General features: G+C 41.8%; 2 protein-coding genes across 3 annotated transcripts; one reads left to right on the plus strand and one right to left on the minus strand.

The window, feature by feature from the left end:
* Window positions 1-4,124: 4,124 nt before the first annotated feature.
* On the minus strand, window positions 4,125-14,677 carry ubac2 (UBA domain containing 2). 2 transcript variants are annotated; one of them, XM_028981538.1, is made up of 9 exons: window positions 14,550-14,677; window positions 13,607-13,734; window positions 13,405-13,524; window positions 13,220-13,326; window positions 6,471-6,594; window positions 6,233-6,280; window positions 5,742-5,990; window positions 4,489-4,623; window positions 4,125-4,244 (listed from the first exon to the last, which is right to left on the minus strand). In XM_028981538.1, the coding sequence occupies exons 1-9, from the start codon at window positions 14,578-14,580 to the stop codon at window positions 4,137-4,139; spliced, it is 1,050 nt and encodes a 349-aa protein (XP_028837371.1). In that variant the 5' UTR covers window positions 14,581-14,677; the 3' UTR covers window positions 4,125-4,136. The 2 variants fall into 2 exon arrangements, with proteins under 2 accessions (XP_028837371.1, XP_028837372.1); XM_028981539.1 differs by lacking the exon at window positions 14,550-14,677 and adding an exon at window positions 14,140-14,387.
* gpr183b (G protein-coupled receptor 183b) lies at window positions 7,203-9,458 on the plus strand. The gene is made up of 2 exons (XM_028981537.1): window positions 7,203-7,283; window positions 7,964-9,458. Exon 2 carries the CDS (start codon window positions 8,025-8,027, stop codon window positions 9,108-9,110), a length of 1,086 nt encoding a protein of 361 aa, XP_028837370.1. The 5' UTR covers window positions 7,203-7,283; window positions 7,964-8,024; the 3' UTR covers window positions 9,111-9,458.

Genomic DNA, 14,677 nt, shown 5'->3' on the forward strand with positions numbered 1-14,677 from the left:
GGAGCGTGCGCAGATGCGTTCTACGTACACGGGCAAATAAAAGGAAAAATAAAACCAAACATTATGAGAAAAAGACACTCAATTTCAAAGGAAACTGACTGTCTGGTTTGGCTTGACAAGCGAGCAAAGGGGTTTTTGCAAACATATTCATCGCTGGCAAAAAATAAATGAAACAGAAGCAGTCACTCGATCGATAAATAGCCAAAATCACAAGCGCATTTCTTCTGCAATGTCAAACAAATTTTGACTCACATGCTCACTTCCGATTGTCTGATCCAACTGAAGAGCTACTGTGGCTGGGAGTTGTAAAAAAAGCTAAAGATGGATCTGAAAGAAAGATATCTGAACACAAGGTGATCCACAGCTGGTGGATGTGGTTTTGGGCAGAGATATCGGCCTGCACTTGTGTGATTTGCTTTAGTTGAGTCAGAAATGGATGTTTGTGGATGCTGTCAGCCAGCCAAACTCACATCTGATGTAACTGCAGGAAGTCGTCCCAAGTTCTAACACACAGTAGGGGAACACAGACTGGCACTGGCTCAACTGCGCAACTCCAGTGCATTTAAACTGGCTTCTTTCATCTCGCAGGCTCACCAGATGCTGTTCAGGATGAATAAGCGATTGAAGCAGATGCTACAGAATGGAAAAAAATCCTGCCCAAGATGATGCCATGGAAGGGCTTGGTACAGAAGGCCATGCTGGAATCTGTCGAGCAATTTGAGCGGTTCAGACGGGGTGCCCTTCAAGAAACAGAAAGTCAAATTTGTGTAATATGACGAACGGTGAATGATAAGGAGTAAAACAGCAGTGTTGGACAGAGTTGCATGTGGCTGGCAATATTGTAAGTACGTATGTATGTCTATGTGTGTGCATGGAAATACAGAATCACAGGGCCAATAAGGCCAGCAGTGTGCCAATGGGCATGGCATCTGATGAACCTTCAGCCCACACCATTTAATGTCACATAGAATAAAGCATATAGGATGAATTTGGTCCAAGAAGTTCAGACACTCAATCACTACAGAAATATGTAAATCTGTTCAAAAGAGACTTAATGTTGGTAGTAGCAGAGAGGCCAATGTTAGTACAATTTCCAGTACTAACATTGTGTCATAAGGATAACTAAATAACAGCATCAGAGAAATAAAGAAATGCAAATGTAATTGAAAAAATGTAATTGAATAAGTAAAGAGCAGAATAATTAAAACATTCACCAAGGGCACAACAATGCAGTCAGAAAAACAATATTCCTCTGATTTTTTTTTCCACCAAATGCTGTAATCAGTGTAGGGAGACTGTGTGAGGAAATATCCATCCCAAATATACCTGAGCACCACAGAACTACACTCAGTGACCCTCAATATGCCACCAACACAGAGAACTCATTTAGACTCTTCTCTGTCTTGGCCCCTAGGTGGCGGAGTGAACTTGCCTGTGGCAACTTAAGACTTTCCTCTTTAAGGAATACTTAGATTTAACTTTCTTCTAGCCTGACTTATGTAAAGAAAAAGTACAACTGAGTGGAAAAAAATTATTTGTATTCATGGTTTGGTCCTACTGAACCAGAACTGATCACTTCATTGAGGTAACATGAAAGCACGTTGTACGTTGCTGTGGATAAGGGTGTCTGCAACATGCCTCAAATGTAAATGCAATGTAAATGTCTTCTGTGAGTGCAGCACTGACTCACTCTCTAGCCTCAAACCTCTGGAGATTCTTCACATGCGACACGGTCCAAAAAATAAGTCCAAACTTTCCATTATATCTGTTTTTTTTTAACTGTAAATGAAAAATACTACAAAACAAAATATACATTCCTCAACTTTTTCTATAAATACATGATGGTTAAATGACTGTGGTGCTCCTCTGGCTTCAGGCTTCTACAGACTCATGTGCATCCCACGGGCTCCATTCAGAGGCCAATCAGGATGCATCACACCATCATAACACTCAATTGCAAATGTTAAACTGAATAATTATTAAACAATATTCAAACAAATAATTCAAATTCCATCACAACTATTAATGCAATATTATGATTACATATTTGGATAATTACATTCCATTTCACCACAGAAATGGCTCTAACATAGTCACTGCTGTGTCAAATGTCTTCACTATCTCCAACAGAATTTATACATGCCAACAGAATTTAGCATCCTTCGCCCAGATCTTGTTCAACCTGTGTCAGAATGTTCTTACTGATAGTGACATCAAAGAGCTTTGAATAAATGCTGTAAATGTTCAGGAACACTGATATCATTAAGAGTACAAAATGCCAGGTGGGCCAGGCGCTGAGCTGCACAGAATTCAGCAGCTGTCCTGCTGCCAAAATCCACCTGGAGGGGCCCTGCCCCAGCTTAATAAAGCCCCCCCCCCCCCCACGCCCATCCAGTCCCTCATTCCTCACCTCTTCACTCGCGGTATTCTTCTGAGTTCACGTAAGTACCTACATGCATGAGTTTGGATCTTCATAAAACATAACATGATCACCACTATTCAGAGTGCCAGGGCACAGTCCACTGTTGAACGTCACCTTGTTTCCCCTAAGAGTCCTGTTTCTGCAGTGCTCTCTTTTTCAAACACAAGCTACTGGACCAGTTCAAGGTCTATTAATGTGTACTATTAAGGTGTATTTGGCAGCGATTTCTGCTTGCCACATAGGTGTGGGGTGGCATTAGTGGGATCTCATCCCCTCGTGTTCTGCTTTATGAAGGGGGTCAGATGTCCAATCACCAGTCCACACGTGCCCCCTGGAGTTGGTCACTTTTAAGCCTCTGGCAGAGGTAGAGCTGAGAGTGTCCTATAAGCCAGCCCTGTTTCTTGCACCGGTTAAGGCCAAGCGGGTGAGTGAGCTGCATGCCCTCTCTGTACACCCAGCCTGCACACAGTTTCCTGAAGGTGGCGCACAACACAAGAGGGATGGCAGCATCCTGGGCACTGTTCCTCATGAAGTGTGCATTATGTGTACATGCGTTACTGGCCTAGCAATCGGGGTGATTCACTCAAGATGTCGAGTGAATTGAATGAAAGAGAACGAAAGGTTATGATCTTAACCCCTGTTGTCATAGCCACGCAAGTGGCATGTCCTATAGTGACCCCCCCACTTAATGAATCCAGGACTGTCAGATTGATGAGAGGTAGAATTTATTGGAGGATGTCAGGCCATGTGCCGAAACACTGCATATATTTCAGCAGCATATCATTAGGTGGTTGTCTTATAACACACAATCCTATTCCCCTTTTCACTCTAAATCATGGAAAAATGACAACTAAAGTACATAGAAACACCTTACAAAATTGCCTACTAAATAATTCTTAATAACCAAACACCCAGGGTTAAACAAAACATCTAACAAAGAAATGACTGAGTACAGCGTCATCTCTACGTGGGACCTAATTAGAAACCAATAAATATAGAAGAGTCTGCAAGAGCAATTTCAGTTTCCCCTATAATGTAATGGAGTGTTAAGATATGGAAATCTGGCCTGGGTCAGTGCAAAAGGGCAAATAGCTTAATATCAGTTTATCATTTCTCAATAATCATTCACAGTAGGCACAATCATTAAATATATTTTTTTCTTTTGATTTCCACAGAATGACAACAACGTATATTTAATCAGACCCATACACACAGACAAATGCTGTACAGACAATTTATATTTTAAAGTAAAATGTCTTATATACACACAAAATACATAAAATATTTAATACACCAATCATACAGCCACAATTTTTGTTATTTGTAATAAAACAAATACTGTACACTGTCCATGTACTCTTTAGTGTATTTCTCCAGGTTTCTTTCTTGTAAAACGTTCAATGTATTTATGTTTCACACCCCATTATAGCCGGTATTTGAGATGATCAGAATGGGAAACATGATGAACAAACCCTGAGATGTCTGTCTGCAGTTCATCCAAATCTGGACTAGGAAGCACTGAACCTGAGGACCATAGTCACTAAGTCCCCTTGTTAACCGCAAGAATCTCAGCAGCTCAGTGTGCTGTTCTCCACAGGCCTCCATCTTGGCATGTTTTTTAAACTTCTGAGGGAAATGTTTCCATTCTCACCTCAGCATCAGCCTCTGCCTCTATCACTGTCTCTTCCTCTACCTCTCATTCTGTCTGCTAGCCTCAGAGCTGGAGCAGGACGTTTGTGGCCATGTTGATGTCATTATTGGAAGCTCGGAGGGCCTCTTGGGCATCTACCCTAGAAAAACCCATCTCCATCAGCCTGGCAACCTATACACAAAAAATTAAAAAGTAGTTAGTAATGTCTGATTGAGCAAAGCCATAGCTTCAAGAAAGACTCACATTAAATGTTCCCTCTTTGAATGAAAAACCAACAACCAAGACTCAAAATTCAGCTGATCAAGTTTTATTTGCACTGTACTGTCAATCAGCAGGAATTAGGATTTCATTATAATTATCTCAGCCTCCACTACGCTGGTCTTTGCACGGATGCTTGTGAACACTGTCCCCTCACCTGCTCTTCAGCTATAGGTGTGTTATCTGAAGGCTGGGACTGTCCAGGCTGCTGGGGTTGTGGAAACACAGCGGGGTGGTTTTGCACTCTCTGACGTAGTGATGGGAAGAACTGGCTCCAGTTCAGCAGACCAGCCTTTGGGAGAGAACACCACAATTTTTTATGCTTGCATTGCAGACAGTGGTTTGTCACAACACAATGACAGCAATGATGACACAAAAAAAAAAAGAAAGAAAAAGGCCATATAAACAGCACAAAAGACAGTGTTATCACTGTGAAGGAATAAGCTCCATTTTGATCTCACATAGGTTTGTCTTTTTAATAATGATCAACATCAACTCACACACAACTGGTGTGAACCAAGCAAAGCTGTTGACTTGTATAATAAGTAGTGGTGGGCCGTTAACATGCTGCGTTAATGTGAGACTCTTATCGGGTGATAAAAAAATATCGCCGTTAATCTATTCACAAAGTTGGGTTGGGAGCTGGGCCTATACTACGCAAGCTATTGTGCCGGAGTTAAATGGTTACACTAGATTTATAAGTATATTTCTTCTTTCTTGTGTCTTTTATTTTCTTATTTTCTAAAGACTCAAGAAACGAAATCAAAAAGTTACACAATGCAGAAGAAGAACCGCTACACCATGATGACTTTCACCTTGATATTTTAGCACGGATGTATACCTAGCCGAATTGCACTGTAGGGGGTGAGAACGAGTCTTCGAACTGTGAAATTACCAGATCAAACATGACGTGGTAACATGGATGCAGCTATTTAACTGAATAAACAGTTGTTAAACACAAGTACATCTTATTGAACATAATTTATTTTCATAACCAATTATCATAGTAGAACAGCTTTCTCAAGCAGTTTGTGATGCATTTTGGAAACAGGAGATGAGCCCCTGGTCTAATGCGCCACCTGGCTTGAGAAACCCGTTCTCAAAGACTTACTTTTAGTCATTATTTGGGTAGCACACATATTCTGAATGCCTTCGGCAGAATTCAAATGAGCCATTTTAATCTAGATTAATCTAAAATATAGATTAATCTAGATTAATTCCAAGATTACAGTGAGATTAATCTAGATTAAGAAAATTAATCTATGACCACCTCTAATAATAAGTGTCATGTAACTGATGATACTTAATGAAACTATCCAACTCTACAAACCCCAGGCTCTCTCACAGTGCCATGTTGCTAAAACTACCCAGACAATTTAGGGTTAAACATCTTCACGGGACAGCCAGTACCTGAGGTGGCTGCAGGTTCCGACGAAATTGTGCCAACTGTGACATCATCAGCTGCTGGTCCAACATGTCCATCTGCTGCTGCCTCTGGATGTCCAGGGTGGCACCCATGCCAACAGCAGCCTCCACGGTGGGCTCAGAGCTGGTAAACAGTGGCTCCAGCAGGAGAGAGCCACTGTGTGCCATCCAGCCAGGGACAAACAGCACTTGTTGTACCCGCAACACATTACAGTGGTACAGGAGGCCTGAGAGCTACAACAGTAGAAGGAACTCCATTAATTGTGGGAATGGGAAGCTAAAAATATAAAACTACTTGCAAGACACAAAGGAATTGTGACAGGAAAAAGGTGTGCATTCACATGAATGTAAAATAATACCATAAGCTCAGCTGTGTGGTTTCTGCTTTCTGTGTGATACTGATGACAGTATTTACTAGTGAATTTCCTACACCTACAGCGTGTGGGATGGAACATGAGGTAGCAGAATTTACTCACAAGTCCACTAAGAGCGATCAGCCACATAAAAGCATTGGAGGTCAGGAGCTATGAAAGATAAAAGAAGAACAAAAAAAAAAAAAAATGATACATGGAAATAATTTGACATTTCAAACACGACAGCCAACCGACATCCTCTTTCAAATCACTATAGACTGACCAAAAAAAAAAAAAAAAGTCACAGAAGCATAAAGCACTAATTTTTTATAAATAGAGAGCATAAAACTACCCCACTCACTTGAAAGCCAACAACGTAGACAAGTGTTTTGTTGGTAACGGACATCTGTCCCAAGAGCGGTGTGACCTGGACCCGAGGAACAGTGCAGTAAAAAGGCACAAAAAGAGCAAAGATAGTGCCCAACCTGAGAGGGGGACAGAGAGAGAGAGAGAGACTCACTGCATATCTGAGGAGCAGACCATTTTAGGTCAATTAAAAATACCCAACCACTGCAGCAACTGCCTGAAACCGTGCATTTGAACACAATATGCATATAAAAACATTCTTAACCATTTATGGAACTCAGAGAGGAACTATTTAGGAAAGTACTATAGTGCAAATCTAATTACTAGGTCTATAATACTGCATGTACATACAGTTTAACTATTGCAGATGTATTATTAAAACGAATGTGTTGAAGGAATGTCAATGGTCTTCCTCTGGAACAAAACCAGTGGAGACAGGCATCCTGAGTTGACTGAGGTACAATGAGCCCAGGCCATTTGAAAGTGAAGCCAAGAATTTCTGCTTCCTAAATTATTTCAGTTGAAGTCATGAGCCAATCGCGACAAAGTTTCGGAGGTAAACGTGCAGTGCCACAAATGATTTCATTTCCCTCTCAGTCTCATGAGCACCCTTACACCAAACAATAGCAGGACTGAAAAGGGAAATGAAGGAGTGGCAAAGGAAATGATGTCAGTGGATACCCCGATGAAACCTGTCAGTTTGGATCTGACTTCTCCATTTCAACATCTGCCTCACTCATGACAAACTGAAGCAGTCCCCAAGCAGCATCTGAAAAATGCTCCAGTAAGACAAGCCTTCGTTGTGCTGGTGAGTTTCTTTTACTGTTTAATGTGTGCGGACATGCATGCTATTAAATGCTCAAGAAATGTGCAAGCTCTTCTCTCATTTTGAAGTTTGTAAGCCAACATCATGGCTGATTGGAAAAAAAAAAACTGCCATTTAAACTGAAATAGTAATATGTTTATTTATCTGTTTATTAACTGATTCAAGGAAATGTGTGAATTAAAATATGATTACAGCTTTGCAGTCTTCTTGGAGGTGACCCTGTGCTTTTCATGTTGCAATATGTGTGCACAGGCATATAAAATGACATTACTTACAGGTTTAAAACATTCCTTGAGATTCGTGTTGTAATGCAAAAAAGGAGTGGGGAGGACGCGTGTTCAGAACATGCTGCTGTGCACTACACGCCAGTGGTGTCTCACCAGCGGATTTTTAAAAACTGCCTGCAGTAATGACTAAGATATCCGATCAAGATATGGTCTGTCTTAAACGGTTCCTGTGAAGAACACTTGTGTTGCTACACTTGAAAACCAGTCAGGTACATGTGATTCCACATGTGTGGAAATGTTTTCTTAGAATAACACTTCGAAAAAGCAGTGTTTTGTTTATTTAATAATGGTTCTGTCTATGTATGTTCATGTATAGCAATGTCAGTGAATCAACAGAAATCTAGCCTGATTTCACTGTGAACATTCCCCCTACAGAACTAAAGACCTTTCCTGTTCTCAAAAAAAAAACAAAAAAAAAAAAAAACCTGAAAACAGCATGTCTGGGATCAATGACACCGGTGTAAACTGCACAGGGCTGTATGACCATCGGCACGTGGCACGAGTACTCATCCCCATCTACTACAGCTTTGTCTTCATTGTGGGTTTCCTGGGAAACATGCTGGCTCTCTATGTCATCGTGACCCACCGGACAAAGATAAACTCCACCACACTGTACTCTGCCAATCTGGCAGCATCAGACATTCTGTTCACCATTTCGCTGCCACTGCGTGCAGTTTATTACGGCCTGGGATTTCACTGGCCTCTGAGGGAGACCCTGTGCAAGATAACGTCCCTGCTATTCTACCTGAACACATACGCCGGTGTCAACTTCATGACTTGCCTGGCCGTGGACCGCTTCATTGCCATTGTGCTGCCACGACACTTTGGGAAGCTCCAGAACGTGCGAAAGGTGCAGAATGTGCGTTTTGTGTGCCTGACAGTGTGGCTGCTGGTGCTTGCCCAGACACTGCCGCTCCTCTCCATGCCCATGATCCACCAGGAGCCCGACGGGAGCATCACCTGCATGGAGTATCCCAACTTTGAAGGTGCAATTCCAGGCCTGCCATACATGCTAATAGGAGCCGTAGTCCTGGGCTATGGCATCCCAGTAGTAACTATACTCACATGCTATTCTGTGCTCTGGCACAAACTACGTAGTCTGGCCCGGGACAACACTGTGACCGAGAAACTTGGACGTAGCCAAAAGGCAATTGGAGTCATTGCTGGGGTGGTTCTGGTGTTCCTTGTGTGTTTCACACCCTACCACATTGATCTGCTGCAGTTCATGATACGCAAGCTGGTATACCAGCCCAGCTGCTCAGAACTACAATATTTTCAGGTCTCCCTGCATATCACAGTGTGCCTCATGAACCTCAACTCTTGCTTGGACCCCTTTGTCTACTTTTTTGCTTGCAAAGGCTATAAGCGGCAGTTGCTGAGTATACTGAAAAGGAAAGGAAAGATCTATAGTGCCTCCCACATGTCAAGAGACAGCTCCAGCTACATCCAGGGTGACAGTGCCAACAGCCATCGAATACGGTTGAGCAGTCTTCGGAACAGCCTACAAATTCTCAATGAATAATCAAATTGATATTCCATGTACAATTTTTTTGGATTGTTCACTTTCAACATCTAAGCAGGACCCCAGAATGAACTACACCATCTTTGAGAAATGGTTGCAGATGGCAAGAGGTTGTTGTGGTTTTTGGCGTACCCTTGAAGATGTGCTGGGGAATTTCAGGACACTCCTTAAGTTTGTACTTTTCTGGACCTCACATTGTCTAAGCTTCATTTGAAAGAACTAAAGAATATGTCAAGGAACAGCCTACATTTGGGTTCCAGGCCTAGACAAAAACAGTTTGAAACTGTTCACATAAGAATTTATAAGATTTTATGAAACTTGCAAAATAAACTCAGATGTAAGTGTTAAGGGCTGTCAATGTGTGTGTGTGTGTGTGTGTGTGTGTGTGTGTGTGTGTATATCGGCGTTAACATGCTGCGTTAACGTGAGTCTTTTCATGTGATAAAAAAAAAATATCGCCGTTAATCTATTCACAAAGTCGGGTTGGGAGCTGGGTCTATACTACGCAAGCTATTGTGCCGGAGTTAAATGGTTACACTAGATTTATAAGTATTTTTCTTCTTTGTTGTGTCTTTTAGTTTCTTATTTCCTAAAGACCTTTATTTTTTATTTTGTATACCTAGCGCGGATGTATACCTGCACTGTAGGGGCGAGAACGAGTCTTCGAACTGTGAAATTACTAGAGCTGTAATACTCGGATCCTTTTTAGGATTCGGCTCCCTCTGAGTCACTCACTAAACTGATCCGGGTGTGTGAGTCACTTGAGTGGAGCGCTAACCTGCTCTCTGATCCGGGTGCGTGAGTCACTTGAGTCAGTACGCACCCGGATCAGAGAGCGGGTTAGCGACCTGGCGGTTAACCTCTTTTTATTTTAACATTCATGATTACCTGCTGATTCTGGTGATTCCCGTACTGCTGGACCTTACAGCAGCATATGATACGGTTGACCATAACATTAATTTACCAACTGGAGCATTGTGTGGGTATTAAAGGCACTGTACTAGAGTATTTTAGATCCTACCTGTCTGACAGAAGTTTTTCTGTCAGCGTTTATGACTGTACATCCTCCTGGGCACCTGTTCACTATGGGGTCCACCAGGCCTCTGTACTTGGCCTTCTGCTGTTTTCTTTACACACACACACACACACACACACACACACACACACACACACACACACACAACTATATTTACAGCATTTACAAATCAGTAGTTACAATGACAGTCCTTCCTGGAGCAAAAGGGTGTCGAGTCTGGTTAAGTGTCCTGCACAGGGACACAATGGTATTGAGTAGGATTGAACATGGTCCTTCTGGTTCATAGGCGAGTGTGTTACCTACTAGGCTACTACCACCCTAGGAACCACTAGGAACCATTTTAAGAAAATAACTTTACATCACATCAACTCACTCACATCACCAATCTTTCCCGCTCATGTAGATTGATCTCTACAATATCAGAAGGATCCGCCCTTATCTACCAACACAGGCCACCTAGATACTTGTTCAGTCCCTAGTAAAACTAGATATTTGTAACTCCCTTCCAGCAGGTCTAATGCCATCCAGCCTCTAACTAATATAGAATGCAGCAGCATGACTGGTCTTCAACCTTCCCAAACTCTCACACCACCCCACTATGCTCCCTCCACTGGCTCCCAGTAGCTGTCTGCATCAGATTCAAAATACTGATTCTGGCCTACAAACCCAAACATGGGGTTTTCACCATCCTACCTCAGAGCCTTTATTATACCTTGCACTGCACTTCACACTCTCCGACCCTCCAGTACTGCTTGTCTGGTCTCGCCACCTCTGAAAGTTCAAGGAAGACATCATCTAGTCTCTTCTCTGTCTAAACTTGGACTAAATTATAGCTTTCTCATAGCCTGACTTATGAAAGAAAAACTACAACAGAGTGTATAAAATGATTGTATTCATGGTTTGAGTCCTGGTGAACCAGAACTGATTATGCCATAAATGTAAACATGCCATTTCATTCCATTTTTAAGCCGATGATATCTACCTGCCCCTAAAATGGACACATACCAGTTTTTAAAACCATTACTTGACTGAATGGATGGATTTAAACTTTTTACATTTTAATGAAAGCAAAACTGAGGTTTTCATTTTAAAAGCCCAATGCCACCAACAATCACCCTAAATTGGACCTCGGCTCCCTAGAATCCTACGTTTAGTCCACGGTACGGAACCTGTGTGTAATCATGGATGATTATCTTAAAATGGACATTCAGATAAATTCTATAGTCAAGTCCTCTGAGACTTTCAGCTAAACTTGAGCCCTTTTCACATTTTAATGATTTTGAGAAGGCCATACATGATTTTATTACATTGCTAATGTAATGCTCTCTAATTTGGTCTCCCACAGTCACTATTATCAGGGTTTCAGCTGGGCCAGAATGCTGCAACGCGCTTGCTGACGGGTACTAAAAAGAGGAAACCCATTACACCAGTGCTTGAGTCACTGCACTGGTTTCTGGTTAATTTTAGAATGTTATTGATGGTTTTTAAGGCTCTAAGTGGACAGGCCCTCTTACAGAATAGATCTTAGTCATTTTCAGCCAACTCCTAGATCCTTGAGATCGAACAGCAACACCCTCCTCCACGTCCCTGATCTCACCTTAAGCAGAAGGGTGACAGAGCCTTTCCAATTAATGCACCCTGCTTTTGGAACCAGCTACCTCTTGACAGTAAATGTGCCCCTACAATGTCTGCTTTTAAATCCAGGCTTAAAACTCTTCTCTTTAGCTTTCCCAGACTTTTAAAGTTTTACTCTCCATATATTTTTATATTGTTCTCTTCAGCCCTCCTTAATTCTTAAAGGTTTGAAGCTATGTTATTTTCTTCAGCCTGCCCAATTTTTATTTATTTATATATTATTTTTTATTTGTTAGCTTTTACTGTCCATGTATTTTACTTTGTACTTCTTGTGGATATTTGTATGTTTTTTAATGCCTGTTCAGCACATTGGTGCAGTTAAAGAGCTCTAGAAATAAAGTTGACTCACTGGGGAAAAATAATGTTGTTGGTTACAAGATAAAATCGATGGCATTTTGCACAAGACAATCTAATAATGTATACTACATGTTTGGTGGGGAAATACCTCATCAACACTGGGTGTGTGGAAACTTTTTGATGTCCTTAATGTTCTTAAGTGTTCACATTTAAAATTAAAGTTGTGTGCAAATATTTGCATTTTCATTGTAAGCCCCATTGGTAAAAAAAAAAAAACAGCCACTGGTTTCACAGCTAACATGAAAAGGAAAAGACTCAGATATCACACTTCCTCAAACAGATGACTTGCAGCAGCATTACAGCAGACCTTCTTGACAGTTTACTGATCATAACCCCAGGATTCAGGATAGAAATACAAATACAAAATCTGCATCAGTATGGTAAAGAAATCTGGTGAAGCAGACAGTGATATAGTCACAGAACTAAAACCACAGAATTTATTCCCACCTTCCCATTGCTGAAATCTCTTTTAAATACTCAGCAGCCAGAGTAAAAGCACATTATAGTAGCAGGTCTTCAAGTCCTGGCACCAGTAAAGTAAAGAAATACTCAAAGAAACCTTCCAATACAATGACAAAAAAATGCCCAATGACATTTGCAAATGCTGAAGCATGAACATGTTGAAATGTGTGATAAATATCTGATTTCCTGTGAGCAGATTGTTCAAACTGTTTCACACAGGGGGTCTGTGTGAAACAGTATTTCAAGACACTGTATACTGTTGTACAATAAATCTCAAGACTCTTGAATGAAAGTGACATTTCATCAATAAGCGTATCTCTGGCTGTATCTTATAAACAATGAGGTAAAAACCATGCTGTCTACTTTTTTTTTTGTGAAAATACACACCCTACATGCAAGGCATAATCACTTTTAACATCAAACAGACGTCACTTTTATCTACACCTGACTTAAACAGTCCCTTGGTGAGGCCCTTTTACTTCTACTAAACCACACATCTGCATTTGGTCTGGATGACAGAAATGAGTCTCTGTACCCTAAAGGGCACAGGAACATCATTCAGTAGAACTAGTTTTACAGTTTTCCGTAAGCTACAGGAAGCTTGGAGAGGAATACTCACAGTCCAGAAGGTAACACATCCACTTGCAACTCAAACAGGGTGTGCAGGATTTCAACCAAGAGGAAATCCACAAGAGCTGTGAGAATCCAGGTCCCAAAAAGGAATGACTAGAAAAGGAACAGTTAGTATTTGTGACAGAAAAACTACGATGAGAACTACGGTAAGAAACTCATAGCTCAACTCACAGCAAATTTGCGGCTACCAAACCTCCTCTCGAAAATGCGAAAGTTGTAAATAAGCAGACTGCTGCAGAAGATGTCCTTCAGGTCCAGACAGATTAGTCGGCCACAGATGAGTCTCCAAACCTGTGAACATGTTACATGGGTTACAGGCTAGGAGAGTCAAAAAATCTTCTCTTTTTTTTTTTTGGGTTCGAGGGCATCTCACCTGTCGCTCTTGCCTTGCTGCCTGCAGATTATAAGCAAACAGATTCTGGTACTGGGGCAGAACCAGCATCAGCAACACAGCCAGGGCATTGGGCACCAGCAGCAGGCTTTTGGACAGAGGGGCTTTATCTGCACATCAAGACAAAGGCATTGGGAAATCTGGAGACGTAGAACAAACTGTAGAACAAGCTCTAAAGGGCACTTACACTTTTCTAGGACATAACACAAATCATGAAAACTGACAGACCTGTATAGCATTATATGCCCAAATCTCAATGGGATCCCCTTTTTTAATGACAGATCAGGTTAAGGGGTAACTACAAAAGCCTAAAAATCTCACTGACTCGAAGCCTGACATCTGGCGTCCATTTATACTCCGTTTACTGTGACGTAGGAGTGTGTTGTGTAGAATTATTAACACAGTCACAGCATTCGAAGCCGTGGGCGGCCACAGCATGTAACATGTAATATTCCCCAGTTTGTGAAGGAAAAGGCGACGTGAAAAGCCGGAAATGCTCAAAAGAAACGCTTAACCTTTAACCTGCCACTTCATGTTCGGCTCAGTTAACCATCCACAGAAAATAGATGTTGTTATTGTTACTAATGGTGAAGTGATGACTGCCCGAACAAGGGCGCCAGTTAGGGCGACGAAAGAGTCCGTGTGTGGGACGGGGCGACTTCACGTCGAAACGAGCTGTACTTCCTTCTGCTTCTGGGACAGTTTATAAACGAGCCGGTCCCGTGACAGCCAGTTCTCGGCAGAAAGACTCGCTCGAACCGGAACTAGAATGCCGAGGTGACGGTATACTGGGGGGTCGGATTAACACAGACGTGGAATAAATGAATGAAGGTGCGACTATTCGCTGGTAAAATCTGTACCCGGGGAGAGGAGGGCTGGAGCAAATGGATCGTACAGCGTTCGTTAATTGCTACTCTTTACTTACACAGACCCTTGGAGCCGGTGCTGGTGAACATTGTGGAGCGACGGAGCCCACAACTCGCACCCGCGGCGGAAGACACTTTACAACTAAAAGTTAGAGAATTTAATCCAGGGTTGCAGGAAAGGGGGAAA

Source organism: Denticeps clupeoides, chromosome 5 (genome assembly GCF_900700375.1).
Source record: "Denticeps clupeoides chromosome 5, fDenClu1.1, whole genome shotgun sequence".
Taxonomy (NCBI): Eukaryota; Metazoa; Chordata; class Actinopteri; order Clupeiformes; family Denticipitidae; genus Denticeps; species Denticeps clupeoides.

Excerpts from the sequence above, each read along its gene's own strand:
- ubac2 (XM_028981538.1), bottom strand. The coding sequence starts at position 14,580 with ATGTTCACCAGCACCGGCTCCAAGGGTCTGT. Across the intron at positions 13,525-13,606 it reads CAGCAAGGCAAGAGCGACAG|GTTTGGAGACTCATCTGTGG; the intron begins GTGAGATGCCCT and ends ACATGTTCACAG. Across the intron at positions 4,245-4,488 it reads CACCTATAGCTGAAGAGCAG|GTTGCCAGGCTGATGGAGAT; the intron begins GTGAGGGGACAG and ends TTTTGTGTATAG.
- gpr183b (XM_028981537.1), top strand. The coding sequence starts at position 8,025 with ATGTCTGGGATCAATGACACCGGTGTAAACTGCACAGGGCTGTATGAC.